The following is a 14,510-nucleotide window of genomic DNA, read 5'->3' as shown; positions in this document are numbered from 1 at the left end:
ACTAAGACACGTTAGTTTCAGAGCCACAAGCCTGCGCAGCAACATTCTCAGCGCGGACCTGGGTTCCGCCGAGGCGGATCTGGGGGCCAGCGAGCGGGTCAGTCCACCTACACCCCAGCCACCCCTGCCTCTAAACCTTCCTAGTCCGGTCTTTCAGGCCCACCAAATGCCAGTGGCCAGCAGGATTCGCCATCACCTCCCCCACTGGCGCACCATCACTTCGGACAGGTGGGTTTTACTGATAGTCCGAAGGGGCTACTCCCTCCCCTTCGAGACTACGCATCCAGCCATGCCACCCCAGTACCACCGTATGTTGAGGGATCACTTGGCACTTCTCCAGCAGGAAGTTGTGGCCCTCTTGGCCAAGGGGGCCATCGAGCGACTTCCAACGCCAGCAGTAGGTCGTGGTTGTTATTCCCACTACTTCCTGATTCCCAAGAAGGACAAGGGCCTGCGTCCTATCTTGGACCTTCGGAACGTCAATCGCTTCCTCCGGAAGGAGAAGTTCAAGATGCTCACCCTTGCTCTGAGGTCTTGTCTGCCCTAGACCCTCAAGACTGGATGGTGGCGTTGGACTTGCAGTACGCTTATTTTCATATCCTCGTCCTGCCGGCCCACCGGCGCTACCTGCGAGCACTTTCAGTTCACCGTGCTCCCTTTTGGCCTTACCAGCGCCCCTCGGGTGTTCACGAAAGTGATGGCAGTGGTCGCAGCTCATCTGCGCAGATCAGGGGTTTCAAGTCTTACCCTATCTTGTCGACTGGCTGTTGCAGGCGGGCTCGCCCCAGTCAGTCGTCTCCCACCTTGAGACTACGACCGACCTCTTGCATTTGCTGGGGTTCTCTATCAACGTGCCGAAGTCGCACCTGATTCCCTCTCAGATGCTCCTCTTCATCGGAGCGGTTCTGGACACGACAAAGTTTTGGGTCTGTCCTCCCGAACAGCGAGTCTGGGATATTCAGGCTATGATTCTGATCTTTCAGCCCTTATCCTGGGTTTCGGTCAGGATGACCCTGATGCTGTTGGGCCTCATGGCCTCCTGCATCCTGCTGATCAATCACACCAGGTGGCATATGCTAGCTCTGCAGTGGGACCTGAAGTTCCAGTGGGCGCAGCATCAGGGGAACCTGTCCGAGTACGTCCAGATCTCGGAGGGCACTGCAAAGCAGTTACAGTGGTGGCTCACAAACCGGCATTGGGTCAGTGGCAGATCCCTCTCCCTTCCCCGACCGGAGCACACAGTGGTGACGGATGTGTCCCTCTTGGGATGGGGCGGCCACATGGGAGAGGCGGAGATCAGAGGTATCTGTTCTCCGGCGGAGTCCAAGCTCCATATCAACCTTCTGGAGCTCCAGGTGAACCGACCTCCACTGAAGGCATTCCTTTCCTCTGTCAAGGGGAGAGTAGGAGAGTAGTGCAGGTGTTCACAGACAACACCATCGCCATGTGGTACTGCAACAAGCAAGGCGGGGTGGGGTTGTGGACCCTATGTCAGGAGGCTCTGCTCCTCTGGACTTGGCTGGAACACCAGGGCATTTCCCTGGTGGTTCAACACTTGGCAGGTTCACTGAACGCCAGGGCGGACAAACTCAGCCGCAGGTGCATGATGGATCACGAATGGCGTCTTCACTCGGAGGTGGCGCAAGGTCTCTTTCAACAGTGGGGAGAGCCTTGCTTAGATCTATTCGCCACCAAAGAGAACGCGCAATGTCCGCAGTTCTGCGCGTTGGAATTTTCAAGGCGGCGCTCGCTCAGCGATGCTTTTTGTCGCGAGTGGAGTCTGTTGTACACCTTTCCGCCGATACCACTTCTGTCATCCTTCACGTCCATTCACGTCCATCCTTTCTGCCAAAGGTTGTCACTGCTTTTCATATCAGGCAAACCATCACTTTGCCCACTATCTTTCCGCCTCCGCACCCTTCCAGAGAGGAAGGGGGCTCCACCGTCTGGACAAAAAACGTGCGCTCTCATTTTATCTGAACCACACACACCAGTTCCGGGTGGATGAGCAGCTCTTTGTTGGCTACGTGGGGGGCCAAGAAAGGTCGGGCCGTACAAAAGAGGACTATCTCTCGATGGGTTGTCTTGTGTATAAAAGCCTGCTATTCTCTGGCTGAAAAGGAGCCTCCGGTGAGGCTGCGCTCCCATTCTACCAGGGCGACGGCAGCTACTACGGCATTGGGACGTAGTGTCCCCCTGCAAGACATCTGTCAGGCAGCCACATGGGCCTTGCTGCACACTTTAACTAAGCATTATTTCCTGGACAGCCAAGTCCATCGAGACGGCTTCTTTGGCTGTTCTGTTCTCCATGACTTCCTGGTGTGATCTTGGTTCGCAGACCCACCACCGGGGTTGGTATTGCTGGGGTATCTATTCTAAGGCAAGGAATCTATCACTAACATGTTTCTTTCAGATGCACAAGTTACTTACCTTCGGTAACAATATATCTGTAAGAAACATTAGTTAGTGATAGATTCCTTACCGCCCCACCCATCCTCCCTGTTCTGCGAACTGATTTATAGGGTTAAGGTTATCCCTTTCAGGGCTCTAGTTTCTATGCACCAGTGGTCAGTATCTTGCATGGCTCTGTGTTCCTGGAGCGGAAAGTCGTGTACAGAACTGACGTCAGCGCGCGAGGGCGGCGTCTAAGTAACTGTTGCGACGTCATCCTGGCGACCACGACTCCTACGACGGACGCGGAGCCGCACAACGCCACCTTCCGACTCGCAGGGGTACTGCTGACAAAAACTTTCCGGATCAAGTCTGACGCCTGGGGGTAATTCTAAGGTAAGGAATCTATCATTAACTAATGTTTCTTACAGATATATTGTTACCGAAGGTAAATAACTTGTGCGACAATGCCTCTGTCCCCTCCATGGAGGCTGACACCTCCAGCCTGCACTCTTGACTGTGCCATGCTTATGTTGCCGTGAAGGCTAGGGGAGTTTCCAACTTCCTGTGTTGGCATTTTCACTCCAGAATGGTGACGACCATTCTCCTTCTGAATGAGACTGGCTAGGCAGCCTGATCCCACCAGCAGAGGAAACCATATTGCAAACTGCAAAAACAAACTAGGACTACAAATTATGAGTGAACATAACCTCCTACAGACATCTGATGGCACCCTTGGCTAATTTTGCCTGCAGTTAGCCCAGATGTACAGCACTGTTCAAATTTGCAAATGAGCATAACCTAAACCACGTGTTTGTTGCTGCAGATCCCCCCTTAGTCTCCTGAAAAACATTGAGCATTTTGAGCTATTTTATTAGGTTTATTAACCATGTTTTATTGTATTATTTTTCTAGTCATTTTTATTACAAATTAGTGCCTGGGCAGTTTATTTATTGTGAGATACATGTGCACGCCAAATCTAAACGTTCTGTGTTGACCTTGCTGTCCCTTGAATATAAAGCCCAAAAGACCATAGAAAGTGGTACAACTTCATCGTAGAAGAGTAAGTGTTCTGGGGTCTACCTGGCAGGCCGTTCTACTACTCCGATCCCAAAATATTGCAACACCGCCATCTTTTTTTCTATGTATTCCCTGCTTTAAAACTGATCCATGTGTTTTTTTCAATTTTGTCTAATCGTAGGCTTTTTAACTGATCAAACTCAAGACTCTTGCACCTTTTTATCTAGTCTGGGCAGACTTTGGGAAATGTTTGAAAATTCTACGTCTGAATGTTACCAGTGTTTCCTGGGGTCATAGGAACCCACCTCAAATTTTTCACGATTCATTCAGTACTATTTGGCAGAAGAATCAAACGTGGGCTAGGTGATTTCTTTGGTAGCAGCTGATCGCAATAATGAAATCATTTTAAAGGACTGATCTATTCAGTTTACATCCTTAGATCGCTTGCTATCTCAGAAAGTCGTCTCCCACTATATTTCTAAAACCCTGTATGAAAAACGGATCTTAGCTTACTCCCGCTTGATTCCTTTCAGCTTGCTTCCTCTCCAGTACTCGCCTTAGTGCTCTTCAACGCCTCGTCAGGAATAGTAAGCGCTATGTAAATAGAATTACAATTCACCATTTCAATGATTGAAAGTCTTTTTTTAACTAGGCAAGCTCATACCATATTTAACTTGTATATTAAACAAATTTAGGAGAGATATGTGTGATGACCTTTCCCTATAGCTGGATAAACGAGCTACACACTTTACCCTAACACTAGCTCGACTAAGGGCTCTACGATTTCATACAATTTTTGATTTCTATATCACCCTAGCTGAGATATCAGAATGGGGCTCAGGATATTCGGGTTGTTGCCCAGGATGTGTAGGTCCTAAGGTTGACTGGATCCATGTGTTCTCAACATGCAGTGCATTGCAGCCATATTGGGGTACAATCACCAGAGTCCTTAACTTTATGATATGGGGTCATGAACAACCAGATCCCACAGATATCTTTTTTTGGCAGCAATGAAGACCCAGTAATGTACGCACTCACATTGGCTCACGATTTAATAGCCAAGCGGTGGTGGTCTGTTGTTATGTGTGGGTGGGGTGGAAGGGTGCGATGGTAGATAGCCTAATGAGTTCTGGTAACGGTGTAATGCTGAGAGGAATGCAGGAGGGGTGCGAAGTGGCGCCCTACAAGCATCATGGATATGCAGTATAGTCACACGTTTAACACAAACCTCAGTGCACGTTTTGCAGCTCAGCAAAGTCTTCTGCACTGTGCAGAAGGGCTTCATGAGAGGGTTGATTGCCACATCTGAGGTAACTGGACGTTAAGATTACTGCCCTAATCCCGATCACATTTCTTTGTGGTTCTTTTTTGTGTCCCGCTTTAGGGCATATTTATGTCTAACAAATCATTTTTCTTCATCTATATTGATTAAACAGTAACTTTCTTATGGCTTTTGTACAATGGAACAGCCTTTGTCAAATGTTCTTCCTCTGATAACAAGTGTGGGGTTTAGCATCAGTGTGGATAGCTGTCCACATGGATACATTCTAATGCAATACTCTGTAAGTACGCGATTGTTGTCTGGGCATTATGTGCGTTCAGGGCGCATGTTTAATCGTATCTGTTCTGCATTAAGCTTGGGATATCAAATTTGAATGCTGGCTCTTTCCCAACTATGTTCTTGTTGAAACTTACAGTCACCTTGTGTTTTGCTGTCTTCAAAGGTTCCTTGCAGTTTGGAATACTGGGATGAACTGCAGCAGTCGTTTATCGCCTTCCGAGAATTCAGTCTGTCTGAAAGCAAAGTGTGCGAGCTGCAGCTGCCCAGTGTCAACCTGGTGAATGACCAGCGGGAACTGGTCGCCTCAGACCTTTGGAGGATAGTCCTGAATGGCAGTCTGAGCGGAGCTGACGACCAGAGGTAATGTCGAAACACAAGCGGGGGCACCTGCTCCAGTGCCCTTTGGTGCACATATATAGCAAATGTGGTAGTTGCCAATGCGAGGCAAATATCGTAGCTAGATTCTGCCAGGCACGAGTACATGAAGCACACATTCTACTCCCAGGGCAAATATCTTTACTGGAGTCCCTGGCTCACAGATGACACATTCCACTCTCAGGACAGACATCATAACTAGATGTTCCACCTTGGCCATGCTGAGACCACTGTTTGTTTGCTCTGGGCAGATGCCCTATCCAGATTACCCATGGTGCCAGTGGCCAGATACTGTAAATAGAATCCCTATGATTCTGGTGTGAAGGCGCAGCATTGTGTTTGTATTCGACTACTATTGCGCCAGCGTGTGGACATTTCCTTCCGTTCTCCAGGCAGTTATGTTAACTGGATTCTCTGTTGTGAAAGTTCATTTCCTCTACTCCCATGGCAGATATTAAACCTGAAGCACCAAAGCTGTGCAGATAAGACTTGATACTTAGAGCAGCTATCAAAACTACATCTATGACGATGTGCTATAGTGTGATATTCAATTGGGAATTTCAGCTATCACAAACAGATATTCTATGGTGTCATTGTGCAGACAAGACCTATTCAGAGAAAACATATCAAAACTGAATTTTTATGGTGTTGTGTAGACAAACCATATCTTTGATGATCCGATGCACAAACAATATTATAGTGTCTGAACAAATATGAACAATAAACTTTTGTATGAGTTTCTTCCTGGCACACACTCTATTTTTCCAGTTGGACCTATGCGTAAACATCTTTTTCAAAAAAGTGAATTAATTACAATTTCTGATGGATACATCTGCCAGTGGATTCCTCACCTTGTGAATATCCCCTGCGCCAGCAATATTCGGAAACTTTTGTAGCAGTCCACGCCGATGAGGTCGAAGACGACGTCATAGAGACACGGCTCCGCTCGCGACTCCGCTGACGTCACCGGATCCATAAAAAGACCTCGTCGGCGTGATGCCGTCAGTTCCCTTTTTTCTGCGCCGTCGACGCTAACGGTTTTCGGTACTCTCTCTGTAGCTTTAGTTGGATACTTTGTTTTTCTGCTGGTATCTCTCTCTTTCTTCTTGTCTGCAGCTGAAGATGTCGACAAAGAAGTCCGGGTTTAAGCCTTGCAGGGAGTGCGGTAAGCACATGTCGATTACAGATCCGCATGAGGACTGTGTATGGTGCCTTTCATCGGGCCACGATGTTGAAGGATGTTCTTGCTGCCGCAAGATGAGCACAAAGGCTCTGAAGGAGAGGGAGGGCAAGTTATTCATCGCCAGGATGAAAAAGGAGAAGAGAGGTCGGAGAAGATCAAGGTCGAGGTCGGCTTCGAAGTCGACGTCGGGGCATGCTTCCAAGTCCAAGAAACATAAGAAAAAGAAGAGGCACGGATCTCGACATCGCTCTAACAGGGATGTGGCTCCGAGATCGTCCTCACCTTCTCGACGTCGTAAGGACTTTGTATCTCCTTCCCCTGTTTTTGTTCCTGATTCTCCTGCTGGCCTGACATCGCCTGCTGCTCCACCGGAGTATTCTCCGGCTCCATCTCTGACGCCGGCTCCATCTCCGACGCCGGCTCCATCTCCGGTTCCAATTGAAGATCTTCCAGCTCTAAACGAGTCTTCAACTCCGCTGGTTCCACCGCCGGCGCCGATCGGCCCGAGTCCGGTGATGCCTCAGCCTGAGCCATATCCTTCGTTTCCAGGCCCAGGTCAAGATCCGACGCATTATTTGAATGCGATGAATGGGGTCTTTTCCAGAACCTTGTACCTCTCTGGTGCGCCTTCGGGTCTCATGGGTCCTATGGCTTTCAGCTTGGGAGTTCCTCAAGCTTACCCTCAGGCTCCATTCAAGCCATTTTTCCCGGCGACGCTGTCTTGGCATTTACCAGCGCCGAAGACATCGACGCCGCTATCATCTTCACAGGCGCCGACTCGGCCTTGTTCGACGCCGGCTGCTCCTTTGGATCCGCGCTCGACGCCGGCGCCGTCGGATTCGGTTACGGCGCCGCTGACTCCTGCTGTGAGAATCAGATCCAGGAGGGAGGCTCAAAGGGTACTGGAGGAACAGAGGTACCACATGGAAGAAGTGGAAGAAGATGAGCTCATGGAATCAGACGATCTCTTTGAGGAGTTGAAAGAGGCTAGTGGCCTGGACTTGTCACTTGAATGGGAGATTACTCCTCCTGCTGATGCTCCTTCAAAAGATGTGGCTCCCTACCACTCAGTTATTAAAAAGGCGGCTGAGCTTCTGGATCTGCAGTTACCATCTGCAGAGTTTAAACCAAACATCCTCACAGAGGTTCTACATTCTCCTTCCTCTGTATCGGCGCCCTTGCTTCCTTTTAATGACACCATTATTGAACCGGTCATGGAAGTATGGCGTAAGCCCTTCTCTGCTCTTGCGGTCTGTAAGGTTGTGGCAAGGAGATATAGGGCGGCTCCAGGGGACCCAGACTTTCTGACCTTCCATCCTTCTCCGGAGAGTCTGGTGGTTCAGGCTGCCTGTTCCAAAAGATCTTCAGGTGCTTTTCCCCAAGTCCCTAGTGACAGGGATACAAAGAAAGTAGACCAGGCAGCCAAGAAGGTCTTCTCTTCTGCCAGTATGGCTTTAAAATCGACAAATGCCACCTGTCTTTTGGACCGATATATCCATGCTCTTATGGATTCAGCGAAACAACTGGCCCCAAAACTGTCAGAAGAAGATAGATTGAACTTTAATGAGGTACTGTCGGACACCCAGGCGGCTGCACGTCAAGTAATCCAAAGCGGCTTGGATATCGCTGATTCTGTCGCTAGGATTATGGGCTCTTCTGTTGCCACAAGGAGGAGTGCGTGGCTCAAGTCATCCGAGTTCTCCCCTGATGTGCAGGCAACGCTCCTGGACTTGCCTTTTGACGGCTCTGGTCTTTTTGGTAAGAAAGCTGATGCTGCACTCGAAAGATTTAAAGAGAGCAAAGCCACGGCCAAATCTCTGGGTCTGCAAACTCAGCCTAGGGGTTCGTTCAGGAGGTACGGGGGCTTTGGAAGATCATCGTTTCGTACTTACAGACAACCCCAGCAGCAACAGCAGCAGAACACTCTGTATAAGAGCCACAGAGGCAGAGTCAGAGGTCGTGCTCGAGGTCGGCAGCTCTCCTCCTCCTCCTCTTCCTCTTCCTCAGTCCCTCCCACCAACGCAAAGCAGCCCTAGATCCACCATTCTGGATCATGCTGGTCCTGTGGGGGGCCGGCTTACCCATTTTCTACAAGATTGGGAATCGGTTACTACAGACCTTTGGGTTCTAGATCTTGTAGAAAATGGGTACACCCTTCCCTTTCGGGAATTTCCTCCAAATTACCCTCCTTGCCAAGGTGCTTGCTCGAAGGACCATCTTCTTCTTCTCCTGGAGGAGGTCCTAACGTTGCTAAAAAAAAAGGTGCAATAGAGGTGGTTCCGGAGCAGGAAAGGGGTCAGGGATGCTACTCCCGGTATTTCCTGATTCCAAAGAAGGATGGCAGGCTGCGTCCAATCCTGGACCTCAGGATCTTGAACCTTTTTCTGAAGCAAGAGAAGTTCAAGATGCTCACCCTTGCACAGGTTCTTCAAGCGCTGCATCAGGAGGACTGGATGGTGTTGATCGACTTGCAGGATGAGTATTTCCACATCCCCATCCTAAAGTCGCACAGGATGTATCTCCTGTTTACGGTAGGGTCGCAACATTATCAGTTTGCGGTCCTTCCGTTTGGTCCTACTACTGCACCTCGAGTCTTCACCAAGGTGATGGCAGTGGTGGCAGCCCTTCTCAGCAGGTCGGGGATTCCAGTTTTCCCCTATCTGGACGACTGGCTGATCAAAGCAGAGTCACCAGAGAGGGTGCTTCATCATCTGCAGGATACAACTCAGCTGTTGTACGAATTGGGTTTCTCGATAAACGTGCCCAAATCTCACCCGGTGCCCTCTCAGTGCAACCTGTTCATAGGGGGGGTACTGGACACTACTGTGTGTCGAGCATTCCCACGTCCACAAAGGATTCTCGACATACAGGAAATGATTCCCTTGTTTTACAATGGAGTGGTCGTTCCAGTCCTGAAGGTCCTTCGTCTGCTCGGTCTGTTCGCTTCCTGCATTCTGTTGGTCAACCATGCACGCTGGCACATGAGGGCACTCCAGTGGTGCCTCTGCAGGCAGTGGTATCAGCACAAGGGAGATCTCAGGGAGTCTGTGAGGATCTCCAGAGAAGCTGCAGCGGATCTGTCTTGGTGGAGTGTGAAGGGCAATCTGCCTCAAGGAAAGCCCTTTCATCTACCTCCATCGGTGGCCACAGTGATAACGGATGCATCTACTTTAGGGTGGGGTGTGCATCTGGGGGATCTGGAGATCAAGGGTCTTTGGTCTCCGGAGGAGAGGTTGCTTCACATCAACCTTCTGGAATTGCGGGCGATACGTTTGGCGCTCAAGGCCTTCCTCCCTTCCCTTCGCAGTTAGTCGGTTCAAGTCCTGACGGACAACATACCGCGATGTGGTATGTCAACAAGCAGGAAGGAGTGGGATCGCATTGTCTCTGCAGAGAGGCTCTGCGTCTCTGGTCCCGGGTTCAGGATCATCAGATTTGTCTGATGGCAAATCATCTGGCTGGAGTTCTGAACGTGCGTGCAGACAGTCTCAGTCAGCAGTTCTCTGCCGACAACGAGTGGAGGCTCCATCCGGAGGTGGTTCGTCACGTCTTTAGGACGTGGGGAACTCCTCGGGTGGACCAGTTTGCCACTCACGAGAACGCTCACTGCCCGTCATTCTGCAGTCTCCAGTATCCGATGCAGGGAGCTTTGGGGGACGCGTTTCTGTTGAGATGGGACTCACATCTCCTTTACGAGTTTCCTCCCATACCCTTGATTCCTCGGGTTCTGAGGAAGATACGCCTAGGCCGGGCCCAAGTCATATTGATCGCCCCGGATTGGCCAAGAAGGGTGTTGTATACAGATCTTCTCCACCTCTCCTCGTGCTCTCCGCTCCGTCTCCCTCTCAGGGCAGACCTCCTCTCTCAGATGGAGGGGCAGGTTCTACACCCCCACCTCCAGAGCTTACACCTTCATGCCTGGAGATTGAACGGGGCTACCTGAATTGTTTTTCTCTCCCGCCAGATGTGGTAGATGTAATTTTGTCTGCAAGACGTCATTCCACCAATTCTATCTATTCCTATAGGTGGTCTAAATTTGTTATTTGGTGCGGAGAGAAATCTATTGACCCTTTGAAGGCTCGTTTATCCAACATCCTTCAGTTTGCTCTTTCTCTTGCTCAGCAAGGTTTTGCTGTAGCCACTGTGAAGGGATATCTTTCGGCCTTGTCGGCTTTCCTTTGCTTGCCGGATCAGCCGTCATTGTTCAAATCACCTATTGTTTTACGATTTCTGAAGGGCCTTACAAACAAGTTTCCGCCTACTCCTTTTATTGTACCTCAATGGGATTTTAATCGTGTCTTAACTTACTTGATGGGTTCTCTCTTCGAGCCCTTACACAAGTGTCCCTTGAGACTGTTGTCTTTCAAAACGTTTTTTCTCATTGCGATCACCTCGGCAAGGAGGGTAAGTGAGCTTCAAGCTCTGAGTTCAAAACCCCCGTTCTTGACCATTCATGCTGAAAGAATGGTACTCAGGACCAGGGCTGGTTTTCTGCCTAAGGTGGTAACTCCTTTCCATCTGGGCAGTCCATTACCCTTCCTACCTTCTATCCTCCCCCTCACTCTTCCAAGGAGGAGGAGCGGCTTCACCGCTTGGACCCTAGGAGGGCGGTGAGCTTCTACCTTGATAGGACTAAAGACTTTTGAGAGGACGACCAGCTCTTCGTGGGCTTTGCTGGCTGTAGGAAAGGCAGAGCGGTGCACAAGCGCACCCTTTCCAGATGGATTGTCTTGTGCATCAAGATATGTTACTCTTTGGCCGGTAAGGAACCTCCAGAGGGTTTAAGGGCTCATTCTACTAGGGCAAAGTCTTCTACGTCTGCCTTGTCTAGAGGTGTTCCTGTGGAAGACCTTTGTAGAGCGGCAGCTTGGGCCTCCCTCCACACTTTCGCGAAGCATTACTGCTTGGATGCCGAGGTGAGGAAGGACGGACACTTTGCTCGTTCCGTCCTTCAGGACTTTCTGGTATAGAAGGGTGGACACCCTCCTCCGGGGGTGGTACTGCTGTGAGAATCTTTTCACAAGGTGAGGAATCCACTGGCAGATGTATCCAACAGAAGAACAAGTTACTTACCTTTGTTAACGCTTTTTCTGGTGGATACAGTATCTGCCTGTGGATTCCTCACTGACCCACCCGCCTCCCCGTTGTCCACCCTTGTATACCTTCAATTCTAATGATTGTGTTTCAAAATGTATTTGTTACTGTTAAAGGCAGTGTGTTATTTCTTTTGCCTTCCTATTTATTCTCCACACTGTGTGTGTTGCTTTGTATATTATGTACTGTGTATACTGTGTATATATTACTGTCAGTCCGTCCGTGTGCCTCGAAGGCACGGAAAAAAGGGCGGAACTGACGTCATCACGCCGACGAGGTCTTCTTATGGATCCGGTGACATCAGCGGAGTCGCGAGCGGAGCCGTGTCTCTGTGACGTCATCTTCGACCTCATCGGCGTGGACTGCTACAAAAGTTTCCGAATGTTGCTGGCGCAGGGGATATTCACAAGGTGAGGAATCCACAGGCAGGTACTGTATCCACCAGAAAAAGTGTTACCGAAGGTAAGTAACTTGTTCTTTTGGTCTGGAAAAGAAAAGAATACATTAATTTCCAAGCACTTGCATTATGGAGTGCATGTATGTAGCACTGTCCCACTTTTCAACTTTTATCCAACTTAAACCAACAGTCAACTTGCAAGACATTATTCAAGCATATTTACACTATGTTTTCCCCCCAAAATGACCCATCTACTCTAAGAGGCCCCTTTTAGCTACTACCAGTATGTCAAATGTTTTCCAGTCCCTGGGTGCCCACATTTTCTGTAGATCAGTGTTGGCTGGGCATTTCTAGTCTGGGTACTCTGTGATCTTGTAGCACATCCTACCCTGGCTGCTGAGATGGCTAAATGGGTACTTTGACGATATTGCACTTGGGTTGCAGCCTCAGCTCCTGTCTAAGGCGTTCTATCATCATTCTCCCTGGTGAGCTGTGTGAACTGCGTTAGTGTCATGTCCCATCCCATAAGCCTGCATGCTGCCCCTACTCTGGTCTGTTTCCTTGCAGAGCAACAGTCGCTGCCTCTGCCAATCTAAGCAATTCAGCCTTTCACCTAGTGCTCAATGGAGCATTGGATGATTTCCATTATATGGCCAGTGTTCTTTTGCTTAAGATCAGGGTGAGATATGCGAATCTACCCTTGGTCATATTATTCTTTGTTCGGTTCAGAAGACCCAGCATTCTCTCAGTAGGTATTCTGTTGACAGTGAGCTCTTTAAGGGTTTGAGTAATCTTGTGTCATCACTCAGATATTTCAGTGCACTGCCACAACATGTACCTACGCTTTAACATCTGTAAGTTGTGGAGTGACCAGGTTATGACTCTGGCTTGGCATTCAATCATGAAAGTCTTTAGGCACCTGGAGATGAATAAAAATACACAAGCCCAAGTGAAGCAAGAGTTAAAGTACTCACACATAGACTAATTGTAGGAGGCTGGCTTAGTATATGGTGCACACTTATTCAAGTGAAGCACCTTGCACTAATCTAGGCAACCCTTATGGTGATTTTAGTGGTCTTTGATAACCATAGAAAGCTCTCAAAGTAGTAGCTGTTAAGAGAAGCCTTCAGGCTTATCCTGAATGAGTGTTAAGCAGCTTGTTTTACCAGTTTAATCATGTAGTGTAGGTTAAACGAAAAAGAACCACACAGTGGATATATAAAAAATATGTCTGTTTATTACACAATACTCACCAACACATTGGTATATATCCTACCTGGAGATATCAACACAAATACACAATAATACTTCAATTTCAAATAGGTAGATAAGCACAAAATACAGTGGTCTCCAGGGGGGGCCAAACCATATATTAAACAAGCATTTGCAATGCAATGGGTCTCGCATTTACGAGAGTTTGAGCTATTGGCACTGTAAATGCCAACAGCTTAAACTCTCACAAATGCGAGACCTACGGCATTGCAAATATTTGTTGTTGTTGTTAAAGCCCCCATGCCGCACTTTCACATGCATGAAGGCCGCGCCCCTTTCTTTAAAAAAGCCGTGTCTAACAAAAGGTGCGCACCTGTTAAAGTGAACCCTTGCCATGGGGGCTTTTACAAAAAAAAAAGCGTCTGTTCGTCAAACAAATTCTTTTTTTTTGGTCAAAGCCCCCAATGGCACAGTTCACTTTAATAGCGGCTGCACACCTTTCCTTAGACACGGCTCTTGTAAAGAAAGGGGCGCGGCCTTCATGCATGTGAAAGTGGCGAATGTGGGCTTTGACAATAAAAAAAAAATTGCAATGCCATAGGTTTCGCATTTGCGAGAGTTTAAGCTAGTGGCATTTACGATGCCAATAGCTCAAACTCTTGTAAATGCGAGACCTATTGCATTGCAAAGAAGTGGCTGCCATTGTCCTGGCTGCTTGGAAAGTGAAAGCGCGCATGGTGTGCTGAATGTAACGAAAGCACGTTGTGCCTGCAGTAGGGCAAAACCCAATAAAGAAAATAGTGCTTACAGTCGTATTAAAACATATGGTGTCAGAACAGATTTAAAAGGGCCAGTGTCCATGGGAGGTTTCAAATGAAGACAAATCGGTACTAAGGAGGGATTAACAAGGCGATTAAGGAATCAGAAGCCCGCATTTACAAAGGACAACAACACAAGTCAATGAAAAATATGGGCGGTGAGTGGACGGGGCTTCTAATTCCTAACTCAATACAGCATGAAATGCAGAGCAGCACATGTGCTGGCCAGGCTCGACCTAAAAAGTGGAATATGAACTGCAACTAAAGTCGGGACTTGCACCAGGAGACTCAGAAGAGCTGGGGACACCAGGAACCACCCATGGTAATCCTACGGAGGCAGTGTGCAAAGTGGAAACACAGCTGCATACTCAATAGAAGTCAATGGGAAAGTCGCCACTGCAGTTTTTAAGAAGAAGGACCCTTCCCAGTGGACCCCGAGGAAACCCTGGAAGACAGAAG

General features: G+C 48.7%; 1 protein-coding gene across 1 annotated transcript in view; it reads left to right on the top strand.

Moving 5' to 3' along the window:
• The window catches only part of VPS13B (vacuolar protein sorting 13 homolog B), a 2,934,705-nt gene that overhangs the window by 2,485,726 nt on the left and 434,469 nt on the right, over positions 1–14,510 (top strand). Inside the window, exon 40 of the mRNA XM_085605186.1 lies at positions 5,136–5,332. Within this exon, the coding sequence (XP_085461312.1) occupies positions 5,136–5,332 (197 nt within the window). The remainder of the gene's footprint in view (positions 1–5,135; positions 5,333–14,510) is intronic.

This window comes from Triturus cristatus, chromosome 5_1, assembly GCF_964204655.1.
Source record: "Triturus cristatus chromosome 5_1, aTriCri1.1, whole genome shotgun sequence".
In the NCBI taxonomy this organism is placed as follows: Eukaryota; Metazoa; Chordata; class Amphibia; order Caudata; family Salamandridae; genus Triturus; species Triturus cristatus.
Note: the sequence above shows the minus strand (reverse complement) of the source record. Positions and strands in the feature narration are given on the sequence as shown.